The sequence below is a fragment of the Manacus vitellinus genome, unplaced genomic scaffold, assembly GCF_001715985.3.
Source record: "Manacus vitellinus isolate BGI_N305 unplaced genomic scaffold, ASM171598v3 scaffold_18_pilon, whole genome shotgun sequence".
Taxonomy (NCBI): Eukaryota; Metazoa; Chordata; class Aves; order Passeriformes; family Pipridae; genus Manacus; species Manacus vitellinus.
Window position 1 is genome coordinate 14,162,934 of NW_021939324.1, and position 17,468 is coordinate 14,180,401.

At 38.0% G+C, this 17,468-nt stretch overlaps 1 protein-coding gene across 4 annotated transcripts in view; it reads right to left on the reverse strand.

The window, feature by feature from the left end:
- KIF2A (kinesin family member 2A) overlaps window positions 1-6,646 on the reverse strand; it is a 40,333-nt gene extending 33,687 nt beyond the window's left edge. For 2 of the 4 annotated variants that reach the window (XM_029958994.1, XM_008933623.1), the window contains exons 1-7: window positions 6,554-6,643; window positions 5,828-5,947; window positions 5,380-5,434; window positions 3,998-4,120; window positions 3,373-3,473; window positions 844-939; window positions 3-57 (exon numbers count right to left, since the gene is read on the reverse strand). In XM_029958994.1, the coding sequence (XP_029814854.1) occupies window positions 3-57; window positions 844-939; window positions 3,373-3,473; window positions 3,998-4,120; window positions 5,380-5,434; window positions 5,828-5,947; window positions 6,554-6,631 (628 nt within the window). In that variant the 5' untranslated portion in view covers window positions 6,632-6,643. Of the gene's footprint in view, window positions 1-2; window positions 58-843; window positions 940-3,372; window positions 3,474-3,997; window positions 4,121-5,379; window positions 5,435-5,827; window positions 5,948-6,553 lie in introns of all 4 variants that reach the window. The other 2 variants (XM_008933624.2, XM_008933625.1) reach the window with 2 other exon arrangements.
- Window positions 6,647-17,468: the final 10,822 nt, after the last annotated feature.

The following is a 17,468-nucleotide window of genomic DNA, read 5'->3' on the forward strand; positions in this document are numbered from 1 at the left end:
ACCTTTTTTATTGAGTGGTCGTTTTCGTACACAAACACAAATCCTGTGCTCATCGATCTGCAAAGGAAACTTTTTCAGTGAACTATACTACTATTCCATTTTTAAGATATTTTACTTCTATTCTTGAATTAATTAACCAATCATTTAAACAAAGAGAAATTTCCAAGACAGTGAGTCACCTGAACATGTAAAAGCCCCTTGTGTCTGCACAATAGCCAAGAACTCAAAAAGAAGAACTATGCACTAACAAAACTCCCTGCAGACAGTGATCTAACCCTACAGAGTACCAGATACATCTTGGACTATTGCAAGCGAATCTAGCTTTAGCAGGGTATATATGCTATATATGAAATATATATATGAAATTGTCACAATCTCTGATTTCCCCAGACATCTGACAATCTTCATCATTTAAGGATTCTGCTCCTCTGATTTCTCTGCAAACCAAAGGCCTATATCACCTTCAAAGATCAAATATTTATCTTTATGCTAAACAGGGCTTTTCAGAGAAGTTTAATGGTTTTGTGTGCACATTCTCTAGCATCCCAGGAAAATTTACAATACAAAGGCTGACTGACTATTTAGTACATATTGGCATTATTTAATAGCAAAAAGATACTTAACTAACATAATTAACAATAATTTAGTAACCTAGAACTCTCAGCCTACTATTTGCAATATCATCAAATTACTGAAAAATAAACCCAGGTTACATTGAATACTATTATATACTAAAATACCTATTTTTCAAATTTACAGACAGAAGTATAAATAAAAAAAAAAAACAAAAACACAGCAAAGCCACAGAAGGGTAAAATATTTCCATGCTCCTGGTGTACTTACAGGATCTGCAGTTGTCAGTGGTCTATAATCCAAGCTTCCCCTGAAATCTCTTATCATACACATAATTTCATAATTTGGGTTTGTAGCATCAACATCCTAGGGAAAAGTAAGGAACAGAATTTCTACTATACTCTGTTTTCTAAAATGGACTAAGTTCAGTATCTTCTATATTTATCTATTAGAAAAATACACATTAACTGAAACAATATTTTTTCTCCAAAACACCAGAAATGTCTCTAGCAAGTTTAATGCACATTTAATGCCTTTTTCCATTCTGGTGTAGCTAATTTACTGACCATAAAGCAAAGGAATTACATGCTTCCTATTTCACATTTTTGGTTGGCATGCAATAGAAAACACTTTTAAATTGAGGACTCATTTCTCAAGAGAATTACTCCCACCTATGTCAGAACCTTCACACAAAAGAAACATACAGTCAACATTTCTTAATCTGAGATATGGCACTTTGACAGATGCACATATACATTCCACTACACAGGTAGAACACACACCACAGAAGACAGTGCAGGCAACCCAACTGCTCTAAATACAACCCTGCTGGATCCAAGTCCATTAAAGGAGCTTGGTCCTAGTACTGGTCCTGTGTTAATTCCTATTCGGATGCATTAAAAACACTTCTAATGGTCCCAAACCCCCCAAAAGACAGACACAATCCCAAGAATACACAGTAGGCTACATTCAGGCTGTGCTGATTCTGGCCAGGATAGAGTTCATTTTCTCCATAGAAGAATGTGGTATGCAGCTCTGTTTTGGATTTGTGCTCAAAACAAGGTTGATAATACTCAGATGTTTTACCTATTGCTGAGCAGTGCTTACACAGCAAAGGCCTTTTCTGTCCCTCACCCCACCCCACCAGCAAGGAGGCCAACACAGCCAGGACAGCTGACCCATGACACAGGCTCAGACCTCCCTTCCTTAAACTTGGAGCCATCAGTACCAGAATGAATGGACACATTAAGAGCCCATGCAAGGAGCACCACCAAGCCTTGCTAAGCCTCAGCCTACTGTGAGATGAGCTGGTTCTCTGCAGAACTGATTAAACAATCTTCCTGTCACTTCTCCCTGCAACCCTGGTTCTACACCACTTTGAGACATGCTGCTCATGCCATACATAGCCAGGTCTGTGCTCAGACCTTACTAAGTTTTTGATGGCTACCCCCACGTGATTTAAAACTCCTTCTGGATCAGCTGTTTGGGGATATAGTGTAGGCACTTTCAGAAAGCACTGCATAGGAGTTACTAAGCTGAAAGGGAGCCAGTTCATTCTTTGCACCTGTGACACAGCCAGTCCTCACCTAAGACAAAACTGTGTCCTGGTAATCAGAAGCTGAATGTACTTTGATGTCATCCACTCTGATTACAGTGAACTAAAAACTGCTGACAATAAATCCTCGCAAAATGTATTCCTACTGAAATTTTTCCTTTCAACATTCAGAAAGAAGTATTGCTTATTGTGGAAAAAGCATTTGCCTAATATTCTGCAAGCCCTGTTTAAAGGTCTTGCACATTAGAAGTCAGTGCTTGGTCAATTACTGCTGCATTTCACAACAACTTCTTCATACCGAAGTTTAAGACTCAGACGCAAATAGAAGCAATAAAAAGAAAATTTCAGAAGTAACACCACCTCAAAGTATTTTAATATATAAAGCCAAAAATGGTTGTTCCTCACACACAAAGACATAGTAATGTTTTGTATTTGCGTAAATGGCCATAAAATAGAGAAGACAAATTTAACATAGGTGATTTTAGGTCAACTTGGAAACATCATTAAACCAGAAAAAGTAAACTGTTTGAATTATTTACTTGGTGGTAGTAACTCTTACATCAGCAGTGGATTGGTAATATCTCTTTAGAGACTAACACATATGCACAGGGCTGCCAACAAGATAACTCTTCTAGTTTTGCTAAAGCTTTTACACCACTGTGACAGAAAGTCATTTAATATTACGAGATTTTTGTCAAAGGATTAGCAACTTCATTTCTTTCACACAAGTTTTTAACAAGTTGCTGCCAAGCTGCTCACATGATGAAATTGTAAAAGCATAGACTAGTCTAAAAGTTTAAGAAAAGTCACTGTTCATACTTGAGCCTCAAACAGATCTATAAAGCATCAAAGATCATAAAGAACAATTTATCATAATGTTGGATTACCTCCTGTAGAATAACAGACCTTTCTAAAAGTCAAAAGGTTGATTATTTTCAACAATACATTTTCCCTAAGAAATAGCTACCATCAGTAGTCACTCTTTGAAGAACATGCAGCAAGACAGTGATTGAAAGTAATTATTTCTGTAAGAAGAAAAAGAGGGGGAAAGCTATCTAAAGTAGTAGTTATGAGAGTAATGCTACCAAAGACCAAAATATTTATAAAACTTGTATACAGGATGACAACATTATATTTCAAGATTATCACAGTTCATAAAAATTATTGAAGACTGAAAAAAGCATAAAGATTTTGTAAACTTCTCTTGCTGACATATGTTTCCTATCTGAGCTAAAAGTACTAACCTGAGCCCTTTTTTCTCTAAGTTCCTGCTGCTGCAACCTTCTTTTTTCACGCTTCTCTTGCAATTTTTCAACCTCTTTTACACAGTTAGATTTTCTACGTGCTTAAAGAAAAAGTATGAATTTAGTATTTACAGTGTACATTTCAATTACATTAATTTATCAATAATTACAACTACATTTTCAAGTAAATCACTATTAATAAAAAATAATTGCAGCATTTTAGCTTCTAAAATTCATAAAATTTGTTAGAAAAAAGACATGGGAATGGAAAATAATTACACAATCAAAAATATATGGACAATGATCCTCAAAAATATTTGGACAGACACATGTGATCTCTTAGTTTGAATCAAAAGAAAGCCCAGACAAATCAAACAAAACAAAAAAAAGGCAAAACAACACCACCATGGTCAAAAGAAGATAAAGAAAAAACAAATTCCAAATAGTAGTGCAATTATGACAAAAGTGAACGTGTTTAGCCACAGCTCTCTGAAAAAGCTTCTCAAGGAAGCTCACCAACAACTGAGCATATAGACCATTTACCATTTATGGACAACAACATAATCCAATAAAATGTATATTTAATGCCCAGAATGAATGAGTCCTTGTTACACGGTTTACATACAAGGGGGTCCAAATTCCTTTTTTGCAGCTTGAACTGGAGATATATCTGAAACAGTACCATTCTGTTGAGAGGAGGAAGACTGCTCGGGAAGCTGAGTAGGTCGCGCACGTGCAGAACCAACCACTGTAAAGAAAAAGCACTAAGCTCATCTGGACACGGAAGAGCAACAGTAGCAGTTCCACCCACTTCTGAAATGCTTTGTTATGAGATAAAATGTGGCCCCTTTCCAGACACAACAATTTACTGGGGTTAGGAGGAGCCACACTCATAGAAAGTCTATTAATAAAGATGTAGACTTTTTTATCCTATCACTATACACCAACACAACATAATTTTTAAGTACCAATGCTGCACATGCATATTTTTTAATACTGCAGAATTAGTACAACTTACTATCTGCACACAATAGAGTATAGGGAGATATGCAGCCCTGAAGCTTAAAGTGTTGCAATTTCATTTATATTGTGATTATATGCACAAAAACTAGTAAGAAAAAAAGCCCCACTGTTTCACATTCTCTAGATGTTACAAAATGCTCCAACCCCACTGAGCCTACGATATCTGGAGGAGCAAAGCAATAGAAATGAAAGCCAGCAAAGTGCAGCTCAACCTGCGAGTGGAAGAAACAAACCCTTTTGACTCTGTACCAGAAGGGATACAGATATATTCAATATGTGTAAACTTGATTCTAAACGTGCTAAAGATGCCAGTTTCTGAAGATGCTGTGATGTCTGCTCCCAGCGAATGCAGTGGGAGTGATGAGCATGCAAGCCTCTTTGATAGAGTTGAATGCTTTAAATTGTTTTATAAATAGTTGCTTCAAGCAGCTCTGCTTCAGCTGGCCCACTTCCTTTACACACTTCTAACAGACTCTGCCAGAAGAGTACAAAAGTGATTTTTCACTATTAATTGTAGAGCGAGAAAAAAACCTGTAGGGCCTAAGTATTCTTTGAATGACTGTTCACACAAAGGCTGCTACAAAACCAAGTAAAAAAATTGAAAGCATAAGAATTTTAAGGGCACTGCTTAGTGTGTATTGAAACATTCAAATAAGCTGAGGATGCTTAGTCCTCACATGAAAAGTCCACACCTCATTTACTGTTGCATAATTAATTATCTTCAAATTTTTGCACCTTCAGTTCATTCGGCTTAACTTTCATAATGCTGTATTGCTTAAACTTGTATATAAATGTTATTTGTATAGTATGAACTCCTAGACATACAGAGAAATAATTCCAGGAATTATGTACCACGTCTTTTACATGTCACAAGCACACACACCAAATGAGAAATGTAAAACCATTACGGAATAGTAGATGAACAGGAGGTTAAAATGTTCCCGTATTTTTTACTTCCTTGAAATGGAAAGAGATAACATTTACCTCTATTATCTCTGGTAGGAGGGTCATTCTTAGAAGGGAACACAGTTCGTCGAGTCTATAAAGAAAGAAATCTCTCTTATTTGATCTGACTTTTTCCAGTTAAGGAAAATAACATGACATGAGCAATACAGATGTGATTACTGCCAAATCCCTCCCTGAAAAGTGAAGGGGTGAAGATTGATTGAACTATATGTGCAGTTTCAAAACAACCTCCAAAACTTTTTCTATATTTTTCATTGGGATATATTTATATAAATATTAGTTTCCAACTGCCCCTTTGCCAAACCTGTTCTTAAAAGATTTTAGAAATCCCTATTCACCATAAGAAAAAGAAAGGAACACTGGTATCAAATAGCGCAACAGAAACAGAAGTTAAAAAGTTCAGCATGACATCATATATAGAATTACTGTATGGCTATCATGAACATGTTGCATAGATATTACGAACCTTCACGACTTTGTTTACTTTGGATGATGCAGCAGGTGGTGGTAGTGTCTCTGGACCAGGTTCAATATCTTCATCAGGTGCAAGATCTGGGTTAAGTGAAAATATGCTCTCTAAATCAATCTGTGTAAAAGAACACAAAACATGTCTATTAGACTTAAAACATAATAAACCCTCTCTATTTCTCCTGTTATATTTGACAAAAAACATTAAATATATTTAGTGGGTTTAGCCCGCAATTTTTTAATTCTAAGATCTGAATTATCCTGTTTTTTGTTTGCTAAAAACAGACTAAGCTTTGGTCTTTGTATTATTTGAAAACATATCAGTCAGAAAAGGGACAAATTAAAAATGACCAATACATAGTCGTAATTTCGTAAAGTGATTAAACTAAAACAGAAGTAGCTAGTATTACTGTGTCATTCTTCCTCTTAAAAATTTGATTTTTCTATTTGTAAAAAGAGGATAACAAGGTCAGTCTTTGTAATCTGGTTCTAAACCAATAGATGAAAAGAACAACTTAAAAGCTATGACACTGAGCTCAGGAAGTCAAATTTACTACAAGAGAAACCAGAATTTGCTCAGCACTTCCTGTGCAAAAAAACCCCAAAGAATCATCAAGTAAATTAAGATTTATGTATCATTTTTGTATCCAGTACAGATTCAAAGTAATATTCATGTAGATTACACATTTTTTAAAAGAGAAAAGCTCTGAATAATTAAGCTTACTTCTTTCCCTTTAGTATCTCCATTTTCAATCCATTCTACAGTTACACTTTCATTATCTTCATTTAGGGATGTTACCATAGCTTGGTGAATTCGGCCTAGAAAGCAAACACAGATGATCATTTACTGACTAGTGGAAAAAATTTCAAGAACTTATTTTCATCCCTGCACTGAGACATGCAGAAAGAGGTAGGAAGAAGAGGGCTGAAAAAAGTTAGGTGATCAGTTAGGTGATTCCAGGCCACACATTATGAAATGGCTCAGACCTAATCCACCAGTGGAGGCTGTAATGGGAGAGTCAGCATTCAAGTGAAAAGGGCGATGAACAGAAGACTGAGTGGTACGTAAGCAGAACACCACATGAAAGCCATGCCACTTAGACTCTCTTTCCTTGGAGAAGAAAAGTCGAATACTACAGGACTCCCACAGGTGCTAAAGTCCTCTGAGGTGCACTCCCCAAAGGCTGGTTTGTCCCCCTTCTAGGCTTCAAGATTACACATCTCAACACAGAACTGAAGCCCTTTGAAATTGTATTCTGATATCCCTTTTTTATGGGCATCCAATCAGTTGGTAGTCCAACTAAAATTAAACTGCCTGGAACAATAATGCAAACTATTATTTTAGAAAGAGCTACTTACACAGGCTCCTGAGCTTGAGTTAAGGTGCTTTTTCTTTGACTTCTCCCGTGAAAGACACAAAGGTAGTGAGCCCCCATAAAGTACAAAAAACCCAGCAAATTTTCAGTAGGAATAAGGATTTTTCTTCTAAAATATATAGTGCACTGCCATTTTTTTATGTCCTATTTCCTATGCACAGTTGAGAAAGAGCAATTGGAAGAGCAGAACAGCCATGCACTGACACTAAAGGATCAAGGTGTCACATTGATTTCGCATCCATGCTTTGCCCTAAGAGTACCAAGAACTGAGGTTTCTAAAGAACACAAGTCCAATGCAATGGCTGCTCTCACACCCTCCTTTAATGAGGTAGAGTATGAAGAAGCAATTCCTCATTTCACCCCCTAAGGCCGGGGCAGCTCTCCAAGCATGAGTGACTGACCTGGAGCAGTCGTGCATATACTGTTGCTGCTGCTGCTGCTGGGCACCTGCTTGGGGTGAAACATAGCACAGTCCATACACATCTGCTCCAGTGTGTTCACAGTTTCTTCCTCCGCTGATTGTTTCAAACTTTTGTTTTAGCCACTTCAGTCACAATTTTATCAGTTTTCCAAAAACATAAAGATTAATGTTTTTATACAGTCTAAGCCTTCTAGGGCCCACTGACGGACAGAAAGAAAGAAAAACCTTGAGCGATATCCCAAATTATCTCACCTAACAGTGCAAGTAACAAATGTATTCCATTAATTTTTTTAAATTACAAAGGCTGCTTAAACATTCACATCTAGTTAAGATTCAGCAAGAAGAGAGAATAAGGGGAAGCAACTCCCTGTACTCTAACACAATGTGTGGAGGAAGAGATTGACAGCAATCCAGGCAAAGCACAGCACTCAGGGAACTCAGAGAGCAGCTGGCAGCCCTGGGCACCACTGCCTTCACATCTGTGGCATTCACCTCAACAGCAACATACATCATATATGCATTTAAAACCTCCATGCTTCTCCTTGTCCAAAGTAGAACATTCGCTCCACTGCTGAAGGAGGTTAAGCAGTTTTTAATATTAAAAGAAAAAAGCCTCCCCTTTTGCTTCACTTGGTTCCTGTCCTCTGGCATTCACTTTTTATTTCCCTGAGCCATACTTTGTCTGAACAAACCCCTCCATTTGTGCTCCCTGAGCACCGCTCTTGCCATCCTCAATACACCTCTCCCTTAGTATTTCAGCATTTAATAACCCCTAGGGACTTAATTTTGTGCAAGAACACTCTGTTGTAGAACTGTTTCAATGAGCTATCTGGTCCAACAGCAAAGCAGCAACAGAAGCTGCTGTCTTCCTGTAGCAATGCCACTTCTGCCTCTTCTGCGGAGCGTGCTGCAACCAGACCACCAGGACACACAAACTCTGCAAAGTGGAAACTTGAGCTTACATTGGAATAACATGCTGCTGCTGTTTTAAGGTTTGACCCAGCTATCAATCCAGAATCAAGAGAAAAATGATATATGAAAAATATAAGTTTACCAAAACACAATCTATACAATATTACAATAATATTCAGTGTTACTAAATTTTATAAATTTTGAAGAAAATTACTAGTCACAGCTGAAACCTTTGACACTGTATTAGTCACAGAGTCATCACATTAAGTCCTACTACCTGCTTCTGTGCCGTTACTTTTGATAGAGAACAATTAATAATTAAAAAAGGTTTAATTTTTGCCATAACAAGTGAAAAGAGATCAAAGCAGACTGATGAATTAACAGAAAATACCCCACTCTCTCAAAAGCACAGTAAGCCAGCATGTCGTAACAAGAAAATCACAATAAATCTTCCATCTCTGTGACAGATTTCACCCGTTGCCTGACCAACAAAGTCAGGACTGAATAAAAACTACGAAAAACCCCAACACTGACAAAAAAAAAAAAGGCCATTTTCCAAATATTCTCAGCTTAAACAGAAAATATTCACTACAATGTTTAAATTGGCAATGTACTCACACAATTTGTTCCTAAAAATTCTTTGTGTTACTAAAATTTTACATGTTATGGAAGTGCCAGATAGCACATTTACATCTTTACAATTGCTTCTTGCTCTCTGCAAACAGTATTCCATTATATTTTTCTAGTACACAGCCGAATACAGCAGCTGGAAGTTCAGGAATGCCAGCAACCAATTAGGCTGGCATAAATCTCGTCCAGCATATAAAGCAAGACCACGCTACAAAAAAAGAGCCAAATCAATCTGCACAGAGTGGTTCAACGCAATGTCCCTAATTTCTGGTGCACTTTCTAGAGCTGGTACAAAATGTGACATGCAAGCATGTCCATGTAAAAATGAACATGCATGATGACAAACCGAAAAAGTAACCAGTGATTCAAGGAAGTTCATCTTCATACACACCTCAGAAACAAAAGAAGAAAGTAAAGCTGATACAACAACCATTCCCTCAGCATTCCATTAATTTCTAGTGCCTCTCCTCACATGATTGGAATTCACATCACAAGCAACTTTTTTTCTGGGAAGTTGTTCCATTGCTATAGGGATCCCCAGAGAAGTGGTCGCAGCACCAAGTCCGTCTGAGTCCAAGAAGCATTTGGTGTGATTCTTAGGGTGTCCTGTGCAGGGCCAGGAGTTGGACTCGATGATCCTGACGGGTCACTTCTAACTCAGCATATTCTATAGCGCTCACAACTAATGGAGAAGTTATTTGAAAAAGAATATTTGTGTAAATATGTTCTGTCATACAGTATGTGACATCTGGCTTATCTCCTGCTAACTAGAGCATGCAGAAAATACTGCTGCCAACACAGCAATACAACACAGAACTGTGCGAAGCCAACACTTTAAAATTACCTTAAATACACATATATTACAATATTCTCACTCTAATCGATAGAAGTGAAAAATAACTCTTCCTTCGCTTTCTTCCTAGTCATTCTGATGAACATTTGACAAACGGAAGGCAGCAAGCATATTGATTTGACCTGCTGACATATCAGATAAATATCCGCTTCTGTAAGAGCTATTAAGGCAGCTAGTGGTGCACAAAAATGTTCAGGATGAGCAGCAAAAGCAAATTACCAGGGCAGTTAAAATCAAACATTTTAACTAACCTCCAACCTAGGTAGCAGTGCCAACTGATTGCAAATAGCAAGCTGTACACAGATCCTTACCTCTAAGCAAACTGAACATTTTCTGCCTGCAAAACTTCTCCAAATCACCAAAATTTTGAGGCAGCAATCAACGACAATACTAAAATCACAGCCTTTTCATCTTCCCACTACTTCTCAGAAACATAAGTTACCAGTGTGAAATATGGGTTGGTGTTTTCCAAGTTACAGACTGGGCTACAGCACTGGTTGACATGTGACTGAAACCCCTTTTTGCTCTCTCAAGTGACTCAAGAAATAAAGCTTCCACATAATTGAAGTCTGCCTGCCGCAAAAGGCACTGTATTCACACATTACATGCAAAAGTTTTGTGAAGTCTTAAAAATACCTTTGAGTCATAATAATTAAAAATTTACACTCAGGGTCTGGATTGGGCTATGGAGAAGAGAGGTTCATAATTTCCACTATGACCATCTCATTCCACCCCCAAAACCAGTAGCAGGACCCTACCCAGCAGCATTACATTATGATTATCATACAGTTGTTTAAGCCTTGTCAGCTCACCCAGGTAACTATTTTTAGCAGAACCAGATTATGGCAACATTAACAGACCTTCAGTAAAAGAAATCCTGTACTTGCCACATCTTCAGGAGCACAAATGTGTTCTATTAGCTCAGGCAGTGGACTATCAGACTTAGCTTTCCTAAGTGCATCAGCAGTACATGCTGGTGAATGTAAAAATATACTAAAACTTCATATCTGCTACAGTCTTGCCGAGGATGACCACTGCAACAGAAGGTATTCATCCCTTAAAACAGTATAACACACATTCCTGAAATAGCCATGATTTTCCTATTCTAGTTCATGAGGGACTAATATGAATGTTACCTCATCTAGAGACACCTGGACATGACTGACCTTCACTCTCTGTCACTTGATAGTCAAAAATTAAAATAGTGAAAAGTACAATTTTCTTCAGTCGCTTTTAAAAGCAATATAAGCCCCAAGTTACATATAAAAAAAAAACGTTTATGAGAAACATGAGGCTGCAAATCCAGAAGCAGCACTCATCAGAATTACTGTGGTCCAGAAAATTGTCTTCTGTGCTACAGGCTGCATTCCTTGCAACTACGGTGGAAGGGCTTTCCTGCTCTCATAGAGCTCAGAGAGGTGAAAAAAAATCCTCTACTCACCAAATAATGCCTTTAGCAAACCTTAACATAAAAATCCGAAAGAAAAAGAGAATTTCAGGCTTGCTGTCTCCAGCAGTGTCAACTGTGGGGATGTCCCTATTCAGACAATCAGCACTTGTCCTGGTCTTCCCTGCATTGCACAGACAGTCCTGCTGCTAATCCCCCAAGGAAAAACCATCAGTTACTGCTGACTGATGTTACTTTCTCCACAACACTAAAAGTATTTGATTTTATTTTATTTCAAAGTTTCATTTATCCACAAACAAGTAGCCTTTTATTTTCTTTGCATTTACCACAGTTACACCAGTTTTGGTTTAATCATAGGGATTTATTTTGGGTTTTCCAGCCTTCCTTATTGTCTTGTCTGTTACCATAGTTACAGTGTTATCACACTATCAAATGAACCATTAGATATGCACAATACCTACAATATTTCTAAAGTGAGTTCTTAAAAAATATACTTCTAATTAAATACATATTTTAATATTAATTTTTCTGAATGATCCTTAGCTGCTACCAACTTGTTTTGCTGTATTATCTAAATTATCACAGGAATACACAAGACCTTCATATGACATGCATGTTACAAACACATCTTATCATCTCTGTAAACCTCTACAAAGCAACAGACAGGGATTTTGAGAACATAACACAAAGCAGTATTACCCAAATCAAGTTTCCCACTTCTGCCTATATATTTCAGCTTTGAATTAAAATCCAACTTAATGTACTCTTGCCTCTGCATAGAAAGCTACCAAACTCAGAAATATCCCAAGCTGAGATATGTATGCAATTTACGTACAAGTACCAATCAAACACCAGTGTTCTAGAAAAATCAAGTTCACAGATCTTACTGACAGTCCACTAAGGAAAGAGGAGGGAAGAAATAAGCAACACACAGACATGTCACTGAACTAACTGCGTATGATATTTAGATTGAAAATACAGTACACCTAATGTCCCCCATACAGCAAACAGGACACAAGCAACTTTTTCGCTCCCTTTGCATTTAAGCCCCTCCACTCTGAACCACTAAATTAAAATTCACCATGCTCAGCCTAGCTGAACTTGTTAGATGTCCATACTGAAGTAGCTTCTCTGAAATTACCAAGAGCTGCATCCCCATGTTGCTGCCATGGGTTTTTGCTTCTCTGAAAATTGCAAAATTTTCAATCTTTTCATGCTGTGATTTGTTGGCTTTTTCTGCTAGTGTTTCATTTAGCAAACTGATCTCTAAAATTTCCCTTTATATTCAAAACAAGTTTCCTGTGGTTTCCCCATTCAATGGAACACTTTGGTTTTTACTTCCCTTCAAGGTAGGTCCAGTCTCTTTTAAGGGTGGGGACCTAATACTCTTTTAAGCACATTTCAAAGGGCATTATTTTACATTAATGAGCTCCTCGTAAAACATCTTCCCTTTCTTTGCTTTCAGAAGCTTCAATTGCCAGTTAAATCAATGGCACTCATCCCACTGGCTTCCCAAAGGGTTTTTCAATAGCACCTCACCACTGTAGCATTCAGAAGTTAAAGTTACACCTGCATATTGCCTCTGGAGGTGTCAGCGTCAGAGAGAGGAGACGTGTTTCTAAAGCAGCTGAATTCATAACTGTCACACCATGATGGCCAACAGATGCACTGATATGTAGATATTTACCAGCAAGTTATCTCAGCTGTACCAAGCCAGTCATCCTATCATTTTTAAGTTCTCTACTTACTTACTAACTCACCCACAGAAAAAGGTATTTGGAAGGAAGTACCTGTCTGGTCATATCTAACACATACCATAAGTCCCCTAGAAAACTTTCAATAAACTGAATACATTCCACTTTTACATTATTAAGTAGTGCCTCTGCTATTCACCCAAAAAGTTGCACTAGCACCTGGTTGTCAATATACACAAATATTTTTACAGATTGCATGTGTTTGCGGTCATTTAGTACTCTGTGCTTTTCTTTATGGCTTGTACAAACAAACCTATACAAGAACTAACTCTACTTGTTTCAGTCTTTTAGAAGTATCTGCTTTTCCAAAACTGTTAAGGAGGAGGTGCAATATCCCAGAAAAGTTCCAGATCACTTTCCACAGGAGCACTCACTGACAAATTACAATAATTCTGAAATGGCACTCACTTTTCCTCTTGGCACTGCACCCTGTAGTCCACACCTACTTTGTGATTAGCTAGAATATCAAAGTTTTACACCTGCCATTTACAGTTTATGATGTCCTAATCTACAGCAAAAGCACATTCACTTTGTGTCACTTTTTACCTCAGCTGTATCATTCCGTACTTCCTCATCTTCCTTCAAGACATACATCTCCACAGAGGTGATAATCACTCAGGAATTAATAACTTTAACAGATGGAAAAAACCAGGTAGACAGTCCCAAAACTGATCCCAGAAGGTATGCTGCTAGTTAAAAATTACTAGGTATGTTATCGTCCCCATCTTAAACACATTACCTTTCTCATGTTAAGCTTCACCTAAATAATTTTTCATACTCTACTAAATAGTTTACTGAAATTCAGAGATACAATGTTGCACAAAGCCCCTCCCATACTGGTCCTGGCAGGGCCAAGCTTTGGTCATGTCACCCCATACTCAGCTCCCGAATTCAACATCATGTTTACCTACTCCATCTCTAGCACGCTAGTTTGGGACACAGAGACTAGAAGCACTTTAGCATTTGTCCTCCACTGTTTGCTACTTCTTTTTGTCAAGGCACATTCCTAGAACGTTTGTACGTTCCTAGAATGATTTGATTAGATTTGTAATTTTTCCATTTGCTTCAGAGCAAAATAAAACAGGATGAGCTGTAATCACTTCTGAAATGGATGTCAACGTGATGGACATGACACAAAATGGACATGATACAAAATCTTTTTATTCACTTCTGTTGGCTTTGTTGTTGGGGTACCACAATGGTCTTTCTCTTTGTGATGGGGAAGGGAAGAAACTCCTACAAGGATCTAGGACTTGCTGTCAAGGTAGACTGTGCCACACTCTTACTGAGCCATGGCATAATCCATGAACAACCTCCTCATCAAGCAGCAGGCAGTATGAGGTTGTAACAGAAAGTCCTAGAGATCACCTCTGTGCCTTTTTTTCAGACCACACTATGGACAGAAACCCTAAGACAACTGGTATGGGGTTGCTTCATGCCCACAACTTCCCTGGGACAGCATCATTCATGGTACATTGAATGTGCAGTGCTTTAAGTGCTCAGCCCAGGCTCCCCAGCTCTGCCTATGGCAGTGAGTAGCACAGTGCTGCAACAGGAGCAGAGCAAAGCAGGTGGTGCTGGGGATCAGATATTCATAACGTGTTTTGGAGGGGACTGGGAGGGTCTAGCACCACAGTGTGAACATCCTTTTTCAGAGGACATCATATACATATCTTGAGTGTACCCTCCAGCTACATTTCATACAAAAGGAATTTGGTGTGCTCCATGGCTACTTTCACAGTGAACTAAAGAACAGCACGAGGAAGTAAGAGATGATCAGAAAATACATGTCCAAAGCCCATTTTTCACATAAACTGAAATCTCTGTTACAAGTGCAACCCTGTGGTCCCAAATGGCATGCCTAGAGCACCAAGAGCTCTTAATTTGCCTTGACCTACACAAAATTGATAAAACTGCATTGCAGCCTCCCATTATGATGCTTTTAGGAGCATGAATAGGAGCATGTGCTGTGTGCCCAGGGACAGGCACAAGAATATAAAAGTATGATGCTTACTAAAATACAGAAGGATTGTTCAAATAGTGATAGACAAATGGTACAGTTCAGGTCTATTCTTGAGAACTAGTCAAAGAAGTTCAGGCTACTGGTAGGAGGCAGGTCATCTGGTTCACTCAGATGTGAGTCTGGAAGTGACTAGCACACGTGCACTGAGAATGATCATGCTACCAGGACACTAGACTAAAATGAGGTGCAAGATAAATCCACAGTCAGAACAGCGCAAATCATAAAATACTTTAATCCTCTATACAAGAAGATTACATGCAAACAAGTACTAATAAAGGAGACATTGGGAAAATGAAGTACTGTTTTCTTTTATTATATATGCCTTTCAAAACTGTAGCTGCAAACTTACACATCATCTTCCAGCTTGGTGTTTAGTTACACTCTGAATTACCATCTACACTCTGAAATCCACCATCTAATCCTTTGGCAAGACAGTTTTTTGAGTAGTCAGATGACATGATTTCAAAAGGCCCTCCCAAAAATAAGGGAGTACAGAAAAAGATGGCAGATGAGCTTCAATATAGACAAAGACACGGTAACATACCGAGAGAAAACAAATCTAAATTATGGGTACATGACACTGAAACTGGAACTAGAAGTTACAACTCAAGAGCTCCGTAAGTTGACACAGTTCTCTGAAAACATCGTTGACTAAACATGCAGCTGTAACGACAAAAAAAGCTGGTAATATTTAAAGGCAAGTATTATTTTCAAAGTATAAATAAATCTTAGGTACACCCACATCTCAAGTACTGTGACACTAGTCTTCACACCACAAAAAACATGCAGTGAAATTAAAGGAAGCTAAGAGAAGGACAAATAAGAAGACAAAGAGAATTACAATATTAAGGCAAGTAACTGCTCACTTTTGAGGGAAAAACTGGGGGTGGAACTGGTTGCACTTAACAACCATAAGGGACAACAGCTATTCACCTCATCCTGCAACACTAAAGCTGGGAGAAGTCTCTTAAGGCACAGATAAAAGTGGTAATGTACTTTTCTATGCAGCAAGCAGCAAAGAACCTCTCAGTCTTGTTTCTGCAAGAGGCAGTGTAAGTTTGGTAACAAAGGTATTCAATAAATTCACATACAATAGGTCTATAAATGGTTATTTAATAGGACTAGACAGAGTTGTACTTATAATATCCTTGATATAATTTTGAATAGTGTAGGAAAACAAAGACTGGACAGTGGCAAGGCTGACCTCCTTTCCCTAAATAGCCTCTTCAACAGCTGCTGCATTAGATGAACCATCCATCTGATCCACTACTAGTTCTTACAGTAGTGGTGAGCTTATTTTTAAGTACTATAAGTGGTAAGGAACCTCCAAAAAGACAAAAACACTCCACGAAGTTTATAAAACCACAAGGTTCTTCAGCTTCAGTAGAAACGTTATAAGGAGAGAAGGAAAACGTTTTCATTCACTTTTCAAAAAGTAATCTTAATCTAATCTATTCACATAGCAATATCCCTTCCAAAGTGTAAAAAAAAGCCCAAATGAAAACAACAATAATCTACCCATTTTCAAAATTCCTGCAAGGTTTTCCAATGCCCGCTGGTCCCTTCCATAGCCCACATGAACCCCCTCCAGTTCTCATATTTAAGAAAGTTTAAGCAATGAGAGATGCAAACTTTATTCAAATGGGAACAAGACATTAATGTATAACGCGACTGTATTTTCTGTCCTCTATCACATTTTTCTTTTACTGGCATAAGTGAAGGTTTTCATTCAGTTCCTGGTAATGACATTCCCACTGTCCCATGAGTTCACAACTTGTAAATTAATTTCAGGAATACTTCCAATGCCTTGTATAAATTTTTTTAGAGTTTTGTGAAACTAAATATAATTTGACATCTTTTTGCAGTTCCTTGGAGTAAGATTGATGGAGAGATAGACAACAGGTTAGCAAAGGCATATAGTACTTTTGGAAAGCTTCATAAAAGACTTTGGCAAAATAAACACTTGAAGAAAAGCACAAAGATCAGCGTTTACAGAGCCATAGCACTGTCTACTCTCTTATATGGATCTGAATAATGGGTCATCTACCGCCACCACCTGCATCTCCTAGAACGCTTCCATCAACGCTGTCTCCGTTCAATCCTAAACATCCACTGGTCAGATTATGTGACCAATACATCTGTTCTAGAACAAGCAGCAGTCACAAGTATTGAGGCCATGTTGCTGAGAACACAGCTGCTCTGGGCAGGGCACGTCTCCAGGATGAAGGACCACCGCCTCCCTAAGATCTTGCTTTATGGTGA